General features: G+C 44.4%; 1 protein-coding gene across 2 annotated transcripts in view; it reads left to right on the top strand.

Annotated features, from left to right (window-relative positions):
* Window positions 1–20,080, top strand: part of NEDD9 (neural precursor cell expressed, developmentally down-regulated 9) — an 87,127-nt gene that overhangs the window by 55,482 nt on the left and 11,565 nt on the right. The window contains exons 1-2 of one of the 2 annotated variants that reach the window (XM_066579362.1): window positions 7,324–7,424; window positions 16,961–17,377. In XM_066579362.1, coding sequence (XP_066435459.1) covers window positions 7,413–7,424; window positions 16,961–17,377 — 429 coding nt within the window. In that variant the 5' untranslated portion in view covers window positions 7,324–7,412. Of the gene's footprint in view, window positions 1–7,323; window positions 7,425–16,960; window positions 17,378–20,080 lie in introns of those variants that run through there. The other variant, XM_066579364.1, reaches the window with a different exon arrangement.

Genomic DNA, 20,080 nt, shown 5'->3' with positions numbered 1-20,080 from the left:
GCTCCCATTGCTGGCAGTTGACAAGGGGCGGAGAGGGGGTGGGAGCTTAGTGCACTAGCTCCCACCCTGTCCCACGCCCTTCCCTTGCCGAGAGCCAGCGAAGGGGGCGGAAAGAGGGGGGCTAAACTGTCTCCCCCGCGCAACGGCAATCTGGGCTCGGTGTATATGTGCCTGACCCGGGTAGTCTGAACGGGCGCACAAATCTGCCATTTGTTCACAGGATCTTTGGTCACGCTCGAGTGAAAGAGCACTTCTCGAGTGCTTACTTCTCCATGTGTTGATGGCCCTGATATTTGTGCCCATTTTCTCTGCTGCCGCACCTGTAGCTGTAATGGATGTTTTTGTCTTCCCTCTCTTGGCAGAAGCTGCACAGAACCTGTTCCTTTATGCCATATGTCAATACCTCAAACAATCTGAATGATAATTAGGAGCACTTCAGTGTCAATTATGGCCCCCTGCACACGGGTGGAAATTCTGCTGAGGGATTTCCCGCAGAATTTTCACCCGTGGCCGCTTCCATAGGATTGCATTAGAAAACGCAATCCTAGGCAGACGGCTGCGATTTGTCCGTGTGAAATTACCTTGTGATATCGCGGCATGTTCTATTTCTGTGTGGGTCTCGCAGAGGCCCGCACAGAAATGTCAGCGGTGACGGGCCGGCTCCTCTCTGCGCATGCGCCGGCTGGCCAGCAGCCGGCACGCAGCGCAGGGAGGAGACGCTGGGAGCGGATAAGCCGCTGGCCTTTGCAGGGGCACGGGATCGCATCCCACCGGTGATTAGACCTTCTTTTTTCACTTTTCTAAACTACAGAAAAAAATTTATTTGGACAACCCCTTTGAACTCACCTTCTCTTAACTTGTTAAAGCCTACAAAATCTCTGCACGCAGTTCATGTAGCTCGCAGGCACATTTTTAGATCACTTCATTTACAAAAGGTGGAGTTGCACATACAGTATATTTGCAATGTAAAGGGAGAGTATCTACATGAATTGTATCAGATGTGCACCTATAGCTTTAAGAGCTGTGACTTCTAAGAACGGGGAATTATTATGCAGACATCTTTGTGCTGCTAGACAGAAGTGCTTGCCATTGTGGGCAGGGAGTCTAATTCCTACTGTGCATATTTTGGTTAGGGGAGGATGTGCTTTTGTATTGTTTTGTAATCTCCTTTTGGCTAAACTCCTAGTAGCCTCAGGGCCCACATTTGTAATACACGATTAGCATACTGCTTACATGCATTCAAATGTACTCACATTTACAAGGGGTGATAGGTGCTTAGGTCATATAAATCTGGTGGGCATATATAGTAGCAGTTGTGATAAAGAGAAGCAGTACAGTACCTATAGGGGAAGTTACTAAAGATCCTTTTACACAAGCCAATTCTCATTTCGAACAAGCGTACAAGTGAGTGACTTCACCGCTAACCTGTTTGCACTCGTGCAGCCTGTTTAGACAGGCAAATGCATCATTGTCTTGTGCAAACGAGAATCTTTCAGAATCAATTAGTCCCTGTATAAGTGAATGAAGGGGACGGAACAACTGCTTCTAAAACGGAACAATAAGTGAATCTTTGACAATTTTCACTGAGGCAATTACTGTCTATATAATCAATTATCTAAGCCCTTCACAGTTAGGGTGCGTGCACACGAGTGCATAAACGGCGCGTTTTTGCGACCAAACATATATACGTGACCATCTGAGGCAATGGTTTCGAATGTATTCGTTCACATGGGCGATTTTACGGCGCGTAAAAACGGCAACCCGAAAAATAAACGGAACATATGCGACCGAAATACGCGCCAACGCATATTCGATGGCCGAAAAGATAGTTTGCAAAGTAGGAACAAACGAAAATACGCTTTCTAGCTCTGGTCGTGATCAGCGAAAAACGTTCTCTTGGGCGATTATACGTTGCACTCGTGCGAACGTAAATACGCCTACGCTCGTCTGCCCGCACCCTCATAGACACTTAAAATAATAATATTTATTGAGCAACTCGTTAAAAATTAGATGGCTATCATTGCCAGACTAAAGCCTGGTTTAGACACAAAGGATTATTTTTCAGCGCCTTTTGAGCGATAATCGTTGTGTGCCTTTTAAGCGCAAGGTGATCGCTCAAACGTTGAGTGATCACTTTATGCCCCGAGTGGGGGAGGCAGAAGACAAGCGGGGCCGCTTGTCTTCTGCATCCAGCTATTCTCTGCATGGAGCGCCCGGCTGTTATACAGCTGAGCACTCGGAGCGGGGGATGCGGAAGACAAGCGGGGTGGCCCCGCTTGTCTTCTGCATCCAGCTGTTCTCTGCACGGAACGCCCAGCTGTTATACAGCCAAGCGCTCCAAGTGGGGGATGCAGAAGACAAGCGGGGCCAAATATCATTTGCATCCAGCTGTTCTCTGTTTGGAGCGCCCGGCTGTTATACAGCTGAGCGCTCCGAGCATAGGGAGGCAGAAGACAAGTGGGGCCGCTTCTCTTCTGCATCCAGCTGTTTATAGCCGATCAACGCCAAATTTAACACTATGGTCTATAAGTTGTATTGCTAAAACAGCAATCATTTCCCCTTGGTTTGTTGCTAGTCACACCAGCTATGACCAGCAGACCAGTGTTAACTTTGGCGCTGATGGGCTATAAATATCAATGAGCCAGCTCAGCTGATACTGTGGCCCCCTTCTGTGTATCCAAGTTGGCTACCTTCTACCTAGTTCAGTTTACTAAACTATGCAAGATCCACTATCTAGTAGCGACACTGCTAATAGTGATGCTATGCGAAAGGTTCCTGATGAAATGGCCATAATCTGACATGAAAACACATCGAACCTTGCATCACCCCATAAACAAGTTATCTCACAACCTTGCATCACCTTTTGATTTATCCAAGCAAGAACCAGATTACTTACTTCTGAACTTGCATTTGTAATTAGAAGGTATATAGTTACTGCACCAGGCTTGTTCCATCTGATCTTCTGAGGGCAACTAAACAGATGCTGGTATATACCGGCATATAGCAGAAGGATTTAGTCTATATACGTCTCTAGTCTTTAAGTCCTGCATTCTCACCAATCAGGAATATTCACTCCTGTGCAGGCTTCAGGGTGCGCTCACACGAGCGCATAAACGGCGCGTTTTTGCGCCCAATCGTATAAACGTGACCATCTGAGGCGTTGGTTTCCAATGTATTCGTTCGCACGGGCGATTTTACGACGCGTAAAAATGGCAACCCGGAAAAAAAATGGAACATATGCGACCGAAATACGCGCCAACGCATATTCGATGGCCGAAAAGATAGAGTGCAAAGTAGGAACAAACGATAATACGCTTTCTAGCTCTGGTCATAATCGCCGAAAAACGTTCTTTCCGGCGATTAAACGCTGCGCACGTGCGAACGTAAATACGCCTACGCTCGTGTGACCGCGCCCTTAGACTGGTGCGGGTTAATTTAGCCCACTAAATTCCGCTCTCTCATAATCAGTTGTGGTTCAGCAAGCCAGAGACCATCACCTCTCCTCCTCAACTGTGGATCAAATCAATCACAGCCCACTGTTAGTCTTTCAATGGTAGCCCTCTAATTTTTAATTAGATAAGTGAATGAAGAACGATAAGTGAATGAGCGAACAAAGTTTTTCATGCCTGAATAAAATGAAAACCGAACAAAAAGTAAATAATTATTGTTCAATCCTTGGTTCGCGTTTAAACCGAACGATTATCATTCACTTTTGCTCATTTAAACGACTATTTTTAAACAACAATTGTTTTATCTAAAAGCATCCTAAGGCTTTATTCACACGGACGCTGCGATTTTCGTCCGTGAGCGAGAGGCAGCATCTCCCGTTTTAATGCCCATTCAGACCCCTGGCCTGCGGCGTGTATACGCAGCAGCCCGGAATACCGTCAGGCCCTGCACACTAGCTCTGCTAAACTCCATCCCCCTCTCCGCCCCTTGCTGGCTGTCGGCAAGAGGAGAGGGCGGGACGGAGTGGGAGTATAGCAGAGCTAGTGTGCTAATCTTCCGCCCCGTCCCACCCCCTCCCTTTGCTGGCAGTCGGCAAGGGGCAAAGAGGGGGAGGGAACAGGAAGGGAGTTTAGCAGAGTTGCTAAACTCCCTCCCAACTCCCCTTTCCGGCGGCTCCCATAGGCTCCACGCTTGGCATATTCCGTCAAAAGGTAGGTTCAGACCGCTCAGCATAATAGCGGCCAGCTGGAATGCACACCATGTGCGCTATCTTTTCTGGGCGACCAATTTTGCGCACCAAAAAATCACCCATCTGAAGAAGAGCATTGGAAACCAATGCTTCAGATGGTCACGATTTTCAGCTGGCGATTTATAGCGGCAAAATAGCAGCGATAAAACGCTTGTGCAGGAGCCCTAAGACTGACATTAAATACCCTATTCTTAAACCCAGGCGCGTAAATATAGGGGATGCAGGATCATTAGGGGGCCCATAAAGCCTCTCTTCTCCATATAGTGAGCCCAGTACTATGAATAAAGCATTATAGTTGGGGCCCCTGTTACAGGTTTTGCATTGGGGCCCAGGAGCTTCAAGTTACACTTAAACCTAATTATGTTGGAGTAAGATGCATCATAAGCTTGGTACATCTTTGTCTGTTCCTGAAGCTGAAGTTCAAATATACACCTGCAATGAGCAAACAAAGATTTGTGCTATACTCCCGATTCGGACATAAGTAGTAGTAAATCTGTTGATCCCAAAAAGCTCAAGCCCCTCCCACTAAACCCAACATTTTTTTTGAAAAGTGGATAGTGCAAAAAAAATCCAGAAAAAATTTACAAATTTTAGTACAAATCGTCATGCGCCGAAATTTGTGACTTTTAAATTACTTTTTTTAACTTCAGAAAACTGCCGCAAGTATTCCTGTGCCTTATGTATTACACTAAATTGTTGATGTATCATGTTAGTTTGATAGCTTTGTTATAAAGAAAAATACTTCACTAAACTTTTGGAACGGTGGGGGGTTGTCATCAGGGGAACTTTTATGCCAGCCTTCTGGCATACTCTTTTATCCTCCTCTCCAGTTTATCAAATGTCTCATGATGCTAGAATACCAATCAAGAACAAAAAAATTCGCTAAATAGCCTCAGTTTAAAATCCAAGATGATTTTCTATCTATTGTAAAAATTACTGGATGACGGTTCTAACGGTTACGGTTCAACGCGTTTTGGCTATAATATCATAACCTCATCAGGAACCGCTGGCCAGAAAGGCTTAAACACTTAAAAGGAATTTTCTGAATTCCTCCAAGAAAACCCTTTTAGATATTCAAATAGTGTGGAGGAATGGTACAATAACCAAGGCTAGTCATCAATCTAATATCCCTTTGTGTCACCATTCTAGGGCAAGGGATGGGTATTTAACCTACGATTGATGATTATTTTTGTAAACACCAATTAAATCAGTGGGTGTTTTGTGTGTGTCTGTTTGTCCAGGCCTAAGGCTATTTTTTAATATATACATTAAAACTCTTAGAATGATTAGGTTCAACTTCTCCTTTATTTGGTAATATAAGCAACCAGCATTGGAAAATTTGTTTCAGGACGAAACCCCTTCATCAGTTCAGCTGGATTACATATTCAAAATAGGCAATGATAGATAAAGACTAAAGCCCCATTTACAGGGGATGACTGTCGGGCAAACGATGCCTGATACTCGTCCCTGCATGTACTCGCTCCCGTGCTGTTGCACAGGAGCGAGTATCATTAGCTCGCAGTGGGGTGGCTGGAGGAGATTTTACTCCTCGCTCTCCCCCACCCCCTCCATTCACTTAACATAGGTGCTGTTCAGTACTGAACGGCTGCTGTTTACACTGAACAATCATAGTTCGGCTCATCGGCCATCGTTTATGCAGCATACAATCCCGAACGATGATCGTTGAATGTAAATAGCAGCCTTTCAGTACGGCCGCTGTATTAAATGAATGGAGAGGGGCGGGGGAAAGCGAGGAGAGAAATCTTCTCCAGCTGCCCTGCTATGAGCCAGCGATACTCGCTCATGTGCAACAGCACGGAGTGAGTACATGCAGGGACTAGTGTCAGGCATCGTTTGCCCGACAGTCATCCCGTGTAAATGGGGCTTAAGGTTCGAGCAGAAGAAAAGGTAAAAAATATGTAATACATACGTGTGAGGTAGCAAAGCAGAAATGTGAAATTACGGTTGCAGAATCAAAATAAAAACTAAAATCATTGAACGGAAAATGTTTATAATATAACAGTAAAGTCGAATGCACATGGCCGTGTCAGATTCCGCATGCGTGATCCCGCTGCAGAATCCAACCTGGTGCCCCCTGCGTACCTGTCCAAGGTGTCTTCATCTGTAATGCGAAGGTGCCAGCCGAGTCAAGCAAGTTTCCTATTGTTTTCAATGGGACAGCAAAACACATAACACAGTGTGCAATGCAAGATTTCCAATTAAATGGGAGACAATGGGAGAGTTGCTACTTCACAGAAGTGACAGGAGGCATTTTTGCCTAAAAAGCGCCTTGCATCTCCGTGAAAACGGTCTGAGAATGCGATCGCCTGTGTGTATAATGAGGGGCAAAAGTACATCTCCTGATGTATTAATGAGGGGCACAAGTACGTCTTATGTGGTTATAGTGAGGGGCACAAGTACGTCTCCTGAGGTAACAATAAGGGTCACAAGTACATATCCTGATGTATTAACAAGGGGCACAAGTATGTCTCCTGAGATAATAGTGAGAGGCACAAGTACATCTCCTGAGATAATAGTGCGGGGCACAAGTACGTCTCCTAAGGTAACAATAAGGGTCACAAGTACATCTCCTGATGTATTAACGAGGGGCACAAGTATGTCTCCTGAGGTAATAGTGAGGGGCACAAGTACATCTTATGTGGTAATAGTGAGGGCACAGGTACATCTTATGTGGTAATAGTGAGGGCACAGGTACGTCTCCTGAGGTAATAGTGAGGGGCACAAGGATGGCTCATGAGGTAATAGTGAGTGGCACAAGTACATCTCGTGAGGTAATAGTGAGGGGCACAAGGATGGCTTATGAGGTAACAGTCGGACATTGCTCCCTCAGCCTGCACTACTCCTTGTATACACAGTATGTTCATGTATTACGTGGAGACCTCACAGGTTACAGGAAACCATTTTGTCAGCACATAAGAATGTCTCCTGCGCGCCGTGTTGTACATCTCTCTGCCCTCATATAGAAATCACCTCACCACTTGTACGTACAGAGTGGAGAGTCCGCCGACGGGAAGCTCCGCCCCGACCAATCAGGAGCGACTATGCTAATGAGCCGTACACTCTGCATTGTGCAAACCCAAACAGAGTAGTCAGACTGCAGCAGCGCGGCGTGCAGTGCGGAGCGGCGGCCTCCCAGATCCGGCGTCTCACCGATGTGGACGGCTTAACTCCGGGCAGCAGAGCAGCCGCAGACATGAAGTACAAGGTGAGGGGCCGCTGGCGGCGCAGTCTTCTGTACGGTCTCTGTGGGGGTCGTGGTATGTGAGGGCTCCCCTGCAGCAGCCTGGAAGCCCCCCGGCCCCACTATGGGGATGAGGGGGCTGCTCTCCTGACTTTATAATGAGGTTAACCCCTTGCTGCGCAGCTGTCACCAGTGTGCTGGAATCCTGGCACGTCCTCTACTACTAATTAGCCGCCCTGCCTGGTGCCGCCGCTTATCTCTCATCTCATCCCACTGCGGAATTCTAATACAGTAGTCTCCAAAACTTTTTTTTTTTTTTTAACCAAAAGTTGTTAAACTAGTTGTGGGCTGATGCTGCGCACGCATGCGGTAAGTTATGGTCATGTGATGTGCGTGTTTTTGCTTTCTGAAGTGTCATAAAAAAAATGCCTGGGTCGTTGCAAAAAGATGGCGGCGTACGTTTATCAATCCTGGCGTTTTAAATGTTGGACTGAAATTTATTTTTTAAGATTGGAATGAATTGCGCCAAAGTTATTTCAAATGTCTATTGATAAACTGGCTTCGTTTTTGGAATGTCTTAAAGTGAGCGGTGGGAACGTGTCGCCGCCTCTCACTGCAGCTTTATTAAGTCCGCATTCAGACGCGCGTTCCAGTGGCGATATGGATAGAACCCGTACGTGAAAAACGATACATTAACTTCAATGTGTTTTATACAAGTAGTGATGTGTGGTGTTTTTATTTTTGCGCTCACGTTTCGTGCACTGTGTACGAGAGGCACAATTGAAAGTCATTGTAAAGATTGTTACCGCGTATTACGTGCTCAAAACCCGCCTGCGTAATATATGGTAAAATACTCTTATGTGAGATCCCTTAGGATGCCTTCACATTCGCGATAACGCTGTTTGTTTGTTTTTTTTTTTTGTTTTTTTACGTAAATGCCAATAGGATTCTCTAATGTTAAAAATGCATCGTACAAAAATCGTAAAGAAGAAAAATGGGGTTTTTTTGGGTTTTTTTGCGATGCGGTTTTAACGTTAGAAAGTCCTATTGACGTTTGCGTAAAAAAAAAAAAAAACCGCAGCGATATCGCGATCGCAGGTGTGAAGGCGCCCTAATAAGTGGAGCTTTTATCAAACCTCAGTGAAAGAGTCTCGCTGCGGATTTTCACCTTCATTAATTGCAATGAGATGAATTGAGTCCGCAATGTGTGATCGTGCCCTAAAAGCTGTACCCCCTCTCAGAAAGTCGTACCAATCTTCTCAAAACTGGCAGGTGCCAAGAAAAGTTGGCATTTTTGCACAAGAATCACTGGTGCCTCTTTTTTTGTATCTTTAACGCCCGTCTCCTGGTGCCACCTAACATGGGCAGTCTGCAGTGGATGAGAGGACGGGGCTGTTGCTGATCATATCAATTTAAAGGGTTTTTTTTCCGAAAGCTGCTCACTATTCTGTATCATGCACACCTCCCAGTTCTTCCTGTCCCCCTGCTGGTTGGTGGTACGGAGTGTTGGTGTCCCAACGCAGGGGCATGTGATCGCTGCGGCTCATCAATCGTCCCTGGTTTTGGGGGCACCGTCTCTGGCTTCCTGCACCCAGAAGTGAAGGCCAGCAGAGGAGATGTGAGAGAAGAAGAAAAAAGTTGTCCCAGGATAAACCCTCCTTGTGAGATAAGACCAAAGTAATTATCCAGCATGTAATGATGGCTTGTAAGAAGGAGCTGGCAGCCCTGATCGCATGTGTTGTACTCCTCCTATTGTTGTATGTCTCCCCTGGACGATGGAGCGCACGGCGAATCCTTCACGTTGTTGCATATAGTCACTTCATTCGTGGCGCACTTGTTTATTCGGAGGTGACACGGTGCTGACCATAAATCCTTTGTAATCTTCTGCTGAGCGGAGTCTGAGAGGTGTTACACAGGACAACTACTGCGACCCGTTGGTGGATGAACGACTGATTTGGTTTGTGCGCTTTTACGAAGTGGTTGTTCCATTTCCAATTGAGAGAATATTGGCCAGTCGATGAAAGACAGACGATAATGGAACAACCAGCAACTAGTCTTTGTAGGTCAGCTGAAATGAAGCGACTAGTGAACAAATTCTCCCTCGTCACCCTGTTGGTGGCTGTGACTACTTGGGACAACTGTTGAAGTGGAGCTGAGCGACTCTCCTACCCTTGCTTCTTGGTGGACGGCAACATCGTGGAGGCGTTCCTGTGACACCCTTGTGTGTGCGGCCGACACCACTACAAATAGAGGCAATGATGGATGGGTGTTAAAGGTTGTACACATAATGGGTGCCATGAGATCAAATGTAGTTCAGCCAAGACCCTGGAAATGGTTCCAAAGCCACCTGTCTCTGGATGGAGGACAACTAAACAGTTTGAGCCTCTTGTGAGACGATCCTCTCTACTGGTGGTCTCTTGAAGATGTCCTGAGCCCGGTCGGCTTGTATGCCCTCACGCATCCACTGGCCCCAACACCACCTAACAGTCTGGTCAGAACGGCCGGTGGGGACAATTCGTTGATAAGTCATCCAGTTTCTCACATCCCAATAATGCGCCCCCCTCTGGTAACGGGGTGAAATCTCTTCTCTGCGTCTAGTGGTCAACAAGCTCTACACAAGCGGAAGAAGAGGTCACTACACACAAGGAGCCTCCGAGAGCCGCATTATAGGCCAAGGGAGGAACCACTTATGTGATAAGACCGTTCATCTAATCACCACAACTCTCATTATTTGCATATCTGCCTAAGATGGAACTGAATGCCGAGTTTTGCAGCAAAGCGACAACTTTCTAAGTGCTTGATTCTTACTTATTTTTTAATGGACAGAGTATGTCTGTAACTTTTGTCACCTACTAGTAACATATATGATGGATGCAAAGCCGTTGCTATCATTGACCTACTGTATGAACGCCCAAGGGTCGGCATTCACAAGCTGCAGCAAGCTGTAGCGCCGAGGGATTCCTGTTACAGCATGCGGACACATCCCTACCTCATTTATGACATTGTGTCTACTGTGACTCTGAGAACAAGGTTGTTCGACAGGCAGGAACACAATGTGCTACTTTATTCTTAAGGGTGTATTCAGAAGACCTTCAGAAAGCAGCATTAACACTGCTACTCCCATTCATCTAGCTGTAGGGCTTGTCATGTGTACCATGTTGCATAACATGGATTTTGTCTCGGGCCAATAAAAATGAATACTTTCTCATAGAATTTCACATCTTATTGTGTTTCTGCAAGCTACATGGAAAAATATACCCCGGACCAAAGTGTTTTCTTCTATCAGCAGACCTATAACATTACAATATTGGTTTATTTTAGCACTATTGTGGTGATATTGATAAATGGGCTGGTAGGAGACTGAAAGTGCCCATACATTTAGACTAAAGTAGATATAAATGGAGGCCTTCAACCGAAAAAGTAACAAACGGGGATATACTCTGCTCTCCCGCTGTGTCCCACACCGCCGCTCGCTCCTGTTTTGTGTTTGTGTATAGGCTGCAGTCCCAGCCTGCTTTGCGGAACATCAGATACTGCAGCCAATGACAGAGCTAAGTACTGATTACTGAGCTCTGTCATTGGCTGCAGAGCTTGTGACGTCCCATAAGCAGGCTGGGACAGCCTGTAAACGTGATGTTGGAGGGGAGACCCGGAGCGGCGGCGCAGGACACAGCGGGAAAAATGAGCATATGCCTATTTTTATAGCACGGAGAGCAGAATTTTATATAAATCGAACAACTTGGAAAATCCTAATATTGACATGAGGGTGGAAGTGGGCAAAAGAATGCAGTCTCTTTTATAATTATCTCTTAACATGTCAGAGAATTTGAGTCTTCTATGAAAAGTTGTCTTTGCAGCTTGTAGACTTCATCAGAATATATACTTAGACTTAGGTCATCTCTTCTGTTGCCTCAACACATATAATAAATGATGCAGTAGGATGAGGAATTAAACTGCTGCTCCTCTAAGATCCTTAGCAGTACCTTGTCGGTTGCTGTCAATCACAATGATACGGTCACTTCCATATGGCAGTATTTTGGTAAGTATCTGTAAGCCGGAACCTGTAGAGAGAATGCGGGATGGTCTGTACGTCTTTGGGGCTTTGGAAGCATTCCTGGCTTTGGCTTACAAATGCTGATGCAAAATCCTGCCATCTGAACACAGTCGACATCTTGGAACCCTGTGCAGTCCCAATGAAGGATAAGTCTACAACTCAAGTCCCAAGAATAAAAATCAATGAACTACATTTCAAGTACCAGAAGTTTGGGGTTTTCCATTAATCTGCGTTCTGTAGGAGGGATAAAAAAAAAATCCTAGGAGTTCACCGTGTTTAATTGAGGAACTGGTTTTGGTGGAGCAGGCTAAAAATCCCCCTGAGAAAAGGGAAACCTTATATACCCAGTGCTGTGGATTAGTGTAATACCTCTGTTCACTTGTGTAAATAATGGAGAGGCAGGGATGGCCATTCTGCATCCACTCTAGTCTGAAGATCTGTTTACACCAAACGACTTCTTGTTTGAGTGGGCGATAATTGTTCAGTGTAAAAGGGCCCTAACACCCCAACGCCGTTGGTCAATACGCTAAGCAAACGAAATCAAATGACAGGAATTGGTGTAGAAATGACTGCCTAGGATTGGAGATAAACTGTTACTGTTCACCTTGCTGCTAACTTGAAGTGTAACAAACTCGACACAAAGTATCATATTCAGCTTTGTTGTGTAATGTGCAGTTAGAGCTGAAAAAAGTCTTCACACTGGTTGTACCTCCTACTATAGATGCTGGGAATCTCCCTAGATTGTGGATAATGCCATTTGTATGTTAACCTTTATTATTTTGGTGATCACCTGCATCCTCACAATACTACTGGTTTACCCTACTTTTATAATTTACCTGTGACACATACTTGTGTGACGGCAGTCGGCAATCATATCGCGGCTATTACAGATTTGCAGCAATTTGCCATTTCAGTAGTAACAATAGACGGTCTGTACTGTTCTTCTACAAGCCATTGTATCCGGACATGTGAGATGACTAGATTAGATTACCAGGAGACATAGCCTGGGCTTCCAACCAAATGCCTTTTATTAACAGCTATAAATGAGCATTTTAGGAGAAATCAGCCCAGTTAACATCAAAAGAGAGATTTTCTTTTTCAATTCTAATAACTTTATTAAAAGGTCCCTAAGTCTCTAGTAACATGGGAACTTTTACTGCGGAGATTCACAGGAATAGCAGTGGAGGGGCAGGAATTACCTAGGCAACACAAGACTTCCATGTATTTGCTATGTACAGAGGAAAAGGGAACAGCATGTGCTTTGTAGGCTCAGAGTTGCTTACCCCTCACATTCCTGATTCCCGTGGTTGTTAAATGTCTGGTAACTTTGTAAATAGAGCTGTGAAAAAACTCCGAAGAACATCATTTGGACAAACTAACTTCTAATGAACTGTATGACATCGCTTTCTATTCCTGGCGCGCCCAATACCAAAAATAGATGTTTAATTTTAGAGGTAGTTACGGCAAATATGATTAATTTCTCGGAGGAAAAAAAACAACTTTCAAACTTTTTCAGAATATAGACATTAGGATGACAAACTTGGAAAAGTCCCCCCCCCCCCCCCCCCCAGATTTCTGCAAAAGAGATCAATTCAGCATCTTTTGCAAACAAATGAAATTATTAGCACTTTGACATGCATTTTTTTTTTCATAATGGGTAATTTTCTTAACCCTGGTAAAAGGGGTTGTCCAGTTGTTCACTAATGATGGCCTATCTTTGGTCATCCATAGTAGATCAGCAGGTGTCCGCAGCCTGAGACTGCTGCTGATCAACTATTTACCAGGCAAGCACACACGTGCACGGAGCTGATTTCTACAGGAAGCCGACAGCTCCCTTCTCACTGCAGTGGCTAGGCTTGGTTTTGTAGACAGTTTCCATTGAAGTGCATGGGAACTTTGCCTACAATACCAAATCTGCCCTCTGCAATGAGAACAGGGCTGTCTGCTTCCACTATAAATCAGCTCGGTGCACACACTGTCCCAGAGAACAGCTGATCAGTGAGTGTCGCTGTCAGTGTGTGTGTGTGGGGGGTGGGGGGGACCGATCTACTTTTGATGGCCTATACTAAGCATAGGCCATCAATTGTTTACAAGCGGACAACCCCTTTTTAATAAGCACAAAGATCCAACCAAAGGAGTTTATTGAGAGAAAGGAAAGAATCGGTCACACTTATGAATGTGGTAATCAAATTGAAGGCCTTTTAGGAAAGTGTCCCATTCACTGCAAATCTGGTTGCGGTTCCATGCATTTCAAAAGCTATAATGGGTATTGAAGAATGCAAGACTTACTGCGAATGTAGAGAGCTTGCGATGAAAGCCTTTGTGCTTACAGACTGCCAGACTCAAATAGCTTTAGGATTAGTTATTAAAAAATATATCTAGTACTCGTTAGCCTTGTGTGAAAGGAAATGCATGGGCAATAATCATCCTATAAAAAGGTTCCCTTTGTTTCTGCGCAGATATACTTGGCCAACAGTAGAAGGTGGGACACTTGGTGGAAGTAACCATTGTTTAGGCATGTACCGGGACGGCAGAGGAAGCTTGCCATGTAATTCTAATGTTCCCATTTATAATTAGAGGGGTTGTCTGAAGCTGGATGAATGGAGCAGGTGGTGATTCTAGCGCTCTGTAGCATTTGAATGCCTTTTTGCACCTTATTAATAGCCACTTGCTTTATTAACTCTGTACTCCAGATCTAAGTAGCCTTTGGCATCATCGCCTATTCCTTGAAGTAGGTAATAACACACCTTGGCAGCGCCTGGAGTAATGAACCTGCGATTTCACACACACCTATGAGTAAATGTTTGTGTTGTACTTGGTGTGGCATCTTTTAGTCATAGTGAGATCATTTCACTGTGTTTCTTGCTTTTTTTAGGCTTGTGCTGTCTTGGATCTGAACATAGACACGCTCATAGATATTTTTATTGACCTGTCAAACCCTGTTCTGGATGTTAGCCAAAAAGGGTTTTGGATTAGCGCTTAGAGCAGATCCTACCGTGAAAGTTGTAATTCTTCATCTTGTATGTCTTTTGACCCCCTTAAAGACCCGGAAGATTTTGGCCTTCAGACCATGTTGTTGGGTTTTTTTTCTGCAATTTTTCTCAGTCCTGGCCTTTTTGAGGCCACAACATAATTACACTTTTTTTTTTTTTCTACCAGCATAGTTGTATGCGGGCTGTAATTCTGGCATTGTTCTTTTACTTTTTTTAATTTTAGTGCCATTTGGTAACTTGAACTTCTTCTGTGAGTTTGATCGCTCATATAATACACAGCAATACTTTTGTATTGTAGTGTATTATGTATGTTGGCATAATACTGACCTTTCGTACTAGTAGACAGGATGCACCGCAGCATGCGTAAGACGGCAAATGGCTTTCTACTACTTTTTAGGTACAGCATAGAGGGAGAGGAGGCAGAGGGGAAAATCTAAAAAAATCAAGACTATCAAACAGGAGGCTGCACTATACAGAAAGGCTGTCTGGAGGATGAAAGGCACAAAAGTGGGGGTACAGTGAGAAAATTTCTTGTGTGTGTGTGTGTAATATATATAATCACATTTGGGGATTTTTCTATATTGTTTTCTTTTAACTATTGATGTCATGATCTATATTTTGAGGGGGGGGGGGGGGGACAGCAATTTTCACACTGACCACTGAAGTCGATGGGTCCCCTTCTGTCCATTGTGTGAATGGCTAATGAATTCTGCTATAAAGTATCCCTTAATACTGATGCAGCCTAGGCAGGATGGCCTCCCCATAGTTATCTATAGAAAAGGGACTTCTAAAAATGACCAATCAGAAAATAAAAACCGATACTTGATTTTTTTTTTTTTCCCCCATTTTATTTTTTTTTAACAAATTAAAACCAAATTGTGAAACCTAATACATTCTTTAACCATTGTAGTACGTGACCATTTGCAGCTTTTCAGGTTACAGGGCGTACTGACGTCCGTTTATGATATTATGACTGTGGAGGGTGATTGACATATAGCACCTTCCTCCTTCACAGGCGAATTATTAACTTTTGCTATCCCTCTAAAACGCCAAGCCCAATGCTATGGACGTTGCACCGGCGTAATGAACTGTGCAGCCGTCATTTCAGTATTGGAATACCATTGCTCTTGAGTTGTGCCTTTTTGAATTTTGGAAACTTTTTACCGTTTTTCATATGCAATCAAAATAATTGCACTCATGGGCCACTTGCGGGATAAGCGTCAGAGTAAGAACACGCGAGGAGGCCGCGAACCACAGAAAGTTCATTGTTTTCTATAGCACCCATGATCTCCTGAACGGCTTTCATCCACTGTGGATTGTGTTGAGCTGTAGGTTTCTGTCTTCACGATTTCTGTTGCATTTGTGCAGAAATGTCCAGTGCCAAGTAATAGTAACAGAAGTCACCTGAGATAACTAGAGACGGACTCCAAGTATCTGCGTCGGACTGGTGTAGCTAGCTGCTGATAGAACCTGTTTGCTGTATAGACTCTTTCTTGTAAAGTTACTCTTGGAAGGAAGCTGTTACTTTTTTCCTGCTACCGCTGCCAAAAAGTTGTTGCATCTCCCAGCAGTAACTGTGTTAATAATCAAGTGAATGAACTGATACATTTGAACATACCCACAATGCACTTGCTTACGTCGGTCCTATTGTTTTATGGTGGTTGGCATTAGTGCCCTGCTATCACTTGATCAGACTGAGTACTGCGTATATCCTTCTTAATATTGCATTATTATAAGCCTGTCACAAGACTGAAGGGATTACTCCCTTATTCAGGTTTTTTTTAACATCTTGCCCTTACTTGGAGAAGTTGCTGAAACTTCGTTCTTCAGTTTGAAGTATGAGGACATTCCTGAGGATCACATTGTTACTCTCCGTGAAGGATTCATTAAATAAGCCGCCGCCATTACAGGTGGGGAAGGGGGAGGAGGGATGGGGATCGCACTTTAATAATGTAGAAGAGACCTTTTAGTTGTATAGTTGTCTATCGCACGTTTTGTGTAGCGCTTAGCGAGCCGGTCAGGGGGATTGTAGTGTATTGTTGGCTAGCTCCTTGTAAGCTTTCCACAGGCTATGTCGCAAAGGATAGAACTTTCTATATTTTCTTAATCTAGATCATTTAGAAAGAAAAAAAATGGTATAAATCTTCTCAATTGAGTCATTTTTCGAGAAAATCGTGGCATGTTATATATATAATTAGTGTTCCTCAGACCTCATCAGCCATTGATTTCAATGGGACCTTAAATACACTGCATGGCTCTCACATGCCGTGGGATGTGAGGTTTCCTATTGAAATCAATGGGAAACCCTTCTGATCCACTATCCTACATGAAACTCGCGCGAGAGGATTGGAAATTCACAGAAGTGAGGCATTTTTGTGCAAATTCCGGGCCGATATACGGTCGTCTGAATGCACCCTAAAGTAGATGAATATTGACATGCATGGTAAAGTTGCCTTTTTTTTCTTTTGGTAACCACTATTATAACTAAAATCTTTTTTTCTTTTGTGTTTTAGAATCTCATGGCAAGGGCGATGTATGATAATGTTCCCGAATGTGCAGAAGAATTGTCCTTCCGGAAAGGGGATATCTTGACGGTGATTGAGCAGAACACTGGAGGTCTGGAAGGCTGGTGGCTCTGCTCACTACATGGTCGCCAAGGTATTGCGCCAGGAAATAGACTAAAGCTTCTTATTGGTCCTGTGATGGACACGTCTAAGCATGATCTTCCCAAGCAAGAAGCCTCTCCTCAATCATGCTACCAACATCAGACTTATCAAGTGCCACAAAGTTCTTTCCAGGACTCCGTCTACCAGGTTCCTTCATCTCACAGTAGCTCGGTGATGTTTAAGGCTTACAGGGGTCATGATTTAGAAGACTTAAAGCAAGCTTCACAGTTTGTTGAAAGTATAGACTGTTCTCCGGGTGCAAAGGTAAGTTGGTGTTCTTTACTAATGCTAATAAACTTTGTGTTTATGAAGGATGAAAAGTTGCATTTAAGGCCCTGTTCACACAAAGTATTTTGACCATGGGTTCATCCAAACTTTTTTTGCTTTCAAATTCTAAAACTGTAAACTTTGAGTCTCAAAAGGCCATTATAGGAATATAAAGTATAACTGTATAGCCAACTTAAAGGAGCTGTGCCATCATAGATAACCCCTTTGGCTATGGAGTGTAAAGCGCCATTTACACGCAAAGAGGATCACTCAAAATTCGTTCAAAAGATAAGGAGAATGGCAGTTTGATCGATCCTTTTGCATAATTTGCTAATGGGCACTAATACCCTTTTATTACTTTGATTTGCATGCAAATGAGCCTCTGGAGCTGTATGCAGATAACAGCAGGTGTTCGGTTATCTGCATACAGCCCCTTTGTTCTACTGCAGGACTGCAGCTGAATACAATGTTATCAGCGCTCCCGTGGAGAATCGCAGCGTGCGGTCCCTGCTATCAGCTGGCCGGCCGAGGGATGGATTTTAAACTCAACCAAAAATCCGAAAAGCTAACAATGGTAGCATATTTACACGCAACAATTATTGCTCAAAATACATTGTTTAAATGATCATCATCCTCTGTAAATGGGGCTTAACTAATTGCCATGGGTCTGGCTCCAGAGACCCCTGGCAAACAGATTTTGGCAGGGAACAATTCGACTGGCTATGCATTTCGTCTACAGAAAACATGTAGTATTACCTGAAGGCTGTTCAGATACATGTATTGGATGGATGACTAAGTCCTGGTTGAGGGATCTGCCTCGATGTGCAAAGTCCTTTAACGCAGCGCTTTAATAAGTAAAGTAATATAGTACAAAAGTGAGCGCATTGAATGTCGTCCCGCTGGTTTATCAATCTCTATTCACATAAGTGTAGGTCACCATGAAAACTTATTGTGTAAAACGGCTTCTCAACCAGATGAAGAACACAATGACTCGGTTATGTATCTGTTTCGCAGACTTGACTGAGTTGTTGTCAATATGTTTTCCCCATTGGCGAGCAGACGCAGGCAGGACGCTGGAGGAAATGCTTGGCTGCCGTTGCCTTTTAAGGCGGCTTATATTGGCAGAGAGGTCAGACATTTTCCTCTCTAGACTTAATGCTGCAGCTCACAGACCTCTGTAATATTTCTTGTGGGACTTCTACTCCAGACGACGACTTTTCTTCTTTTTTTTTTTTCTTTCTTCCTCTCGCTCTAATGCATATTTGGAAAACCAAGGCTCGCATGTGGAATTTGTGTTTCATAACACTTGGAGAAGCTCCTCTTTAGTTTTGATGAAAGCCAGGTGCAGCAGTATTCTGTATAGTACCGGAGAGCTATAGAGCCGTTGTCTATTGCTAACGCACCTCCTTTCCTTATGTCAATAGTTGTGACTGCAGTGGGTCACTTTGCTAGAAAGCGGGCCAGGTCATAAAGGTGAGGGCCACACTTGGACTTTTTTTTTTTTCCCTTTTCTACAAATGACCCATAGCATCGCTGTCCGTAGGAATATGTAGAGTAGATTGAGATTCTGAAGGTTTGGAATGCTCTATAGGAAAGTTAACCTCCTGCTAGGTCAACACCTAGACCTCTTGTAGTTAGGCCATGAATGCAGCCACTGCGATGGCCGCACGGTTTTGCAGATGACACTACTCTTGACGTGCAAAATTGTGCGACCGTTTAATAATCCTTTTAAAAACCACATTGGCTGCTGCTGATTTCAGTCACATTGTGGCTGCGTAAATGCTGCCCCGTGTGGCCCCAACTGAAGGCCTCCTTCACACGGAGACAAAGTTGCGCGATTTTGTAGCGTTGCTACAATGCTACAAATCGCATGTATGAGAAGCCCATGCTTTCCTATGGGTTCCTTCACACATGCAATGTTTTGTAGCATGTACAACATCACCTCTGCCGCACTGCCAGCCCGGCCGCATCTTCTCCCCGAGTCCCTGGCACTGATCACCACCTTTTCTGTCCAGGGATTCAAAAATCCCCACCTCCTGGAAGCCCTGGCTGTGATTGGCTGACGCTTGGCCAATCACAGCCAGTGCTCGATGAATGACTGCGATTGGTTCAATCACAGCCATTCATTGAGTGCTGGCTGTGATTTGGCTAAGCGTCAGCCATGAGGAATCCCTTTTAAGGGCATGTTCACAAGGGGCGCATTTTCCAGCCGGACCCTCTGTGCGGAAAATCCGTGGCATTTACAGTAGCAGAAAAGTGGATAAGATTTTGAAAATCTTGTCCATATGCTGTGAGGAAAAAATCCACACACAACCAATTGACATTTGGTGCAGAATTGGTGCCCCCACCCCTGAAAAGGGTCAGATTTTCCTGTGGCACATGTAGACTTCAGAGTCCCGTGTACTTGCTCTCCCATAGACCTGTATACGAGAGCGTGTGCATGGGACTCAAGTCACATTTGCGTGTCGTGTGCCGACTTTAGAGCTGGGCACCATTGGATCACGGGATTAGTTAGAAAACCGAAAATGCATCACCCGGCTTCTGGTCAGGTCCCCTAACGGCACCATAATTTAGTTTGTACTGCGGGGATGTGCAAAATCTTGTATATGAATGAGTTTCTTGGATATTCGGCTTGAGCAGCCTGCTAGTAAATGATCTATTCTTTGGGTTTTCTGAGTGTAAGTAAAACTGAGCAATTAC

Source organism: Eleutherodactylus coqui, chromosome 9 (assembly GCF_035609145.1).
Source record: "Eleutherodactylus coqui strain aEleCoq1 chromosome 9, aEleCoq1.hap1, whole genome shotgun sequence".
Lineage (NCBI taxonomy): Eukaryota > Metazoa > Chordata > Amphibia > Anura > Eleutherodactylidae > Eleutherodactylus > Eleutherodactylus coqui.
The sequence above is the reverse complement of the archived record's forward strand: the minus strand, read 5'-3'. Positions and strand labels throughout refer to the sequence as shown.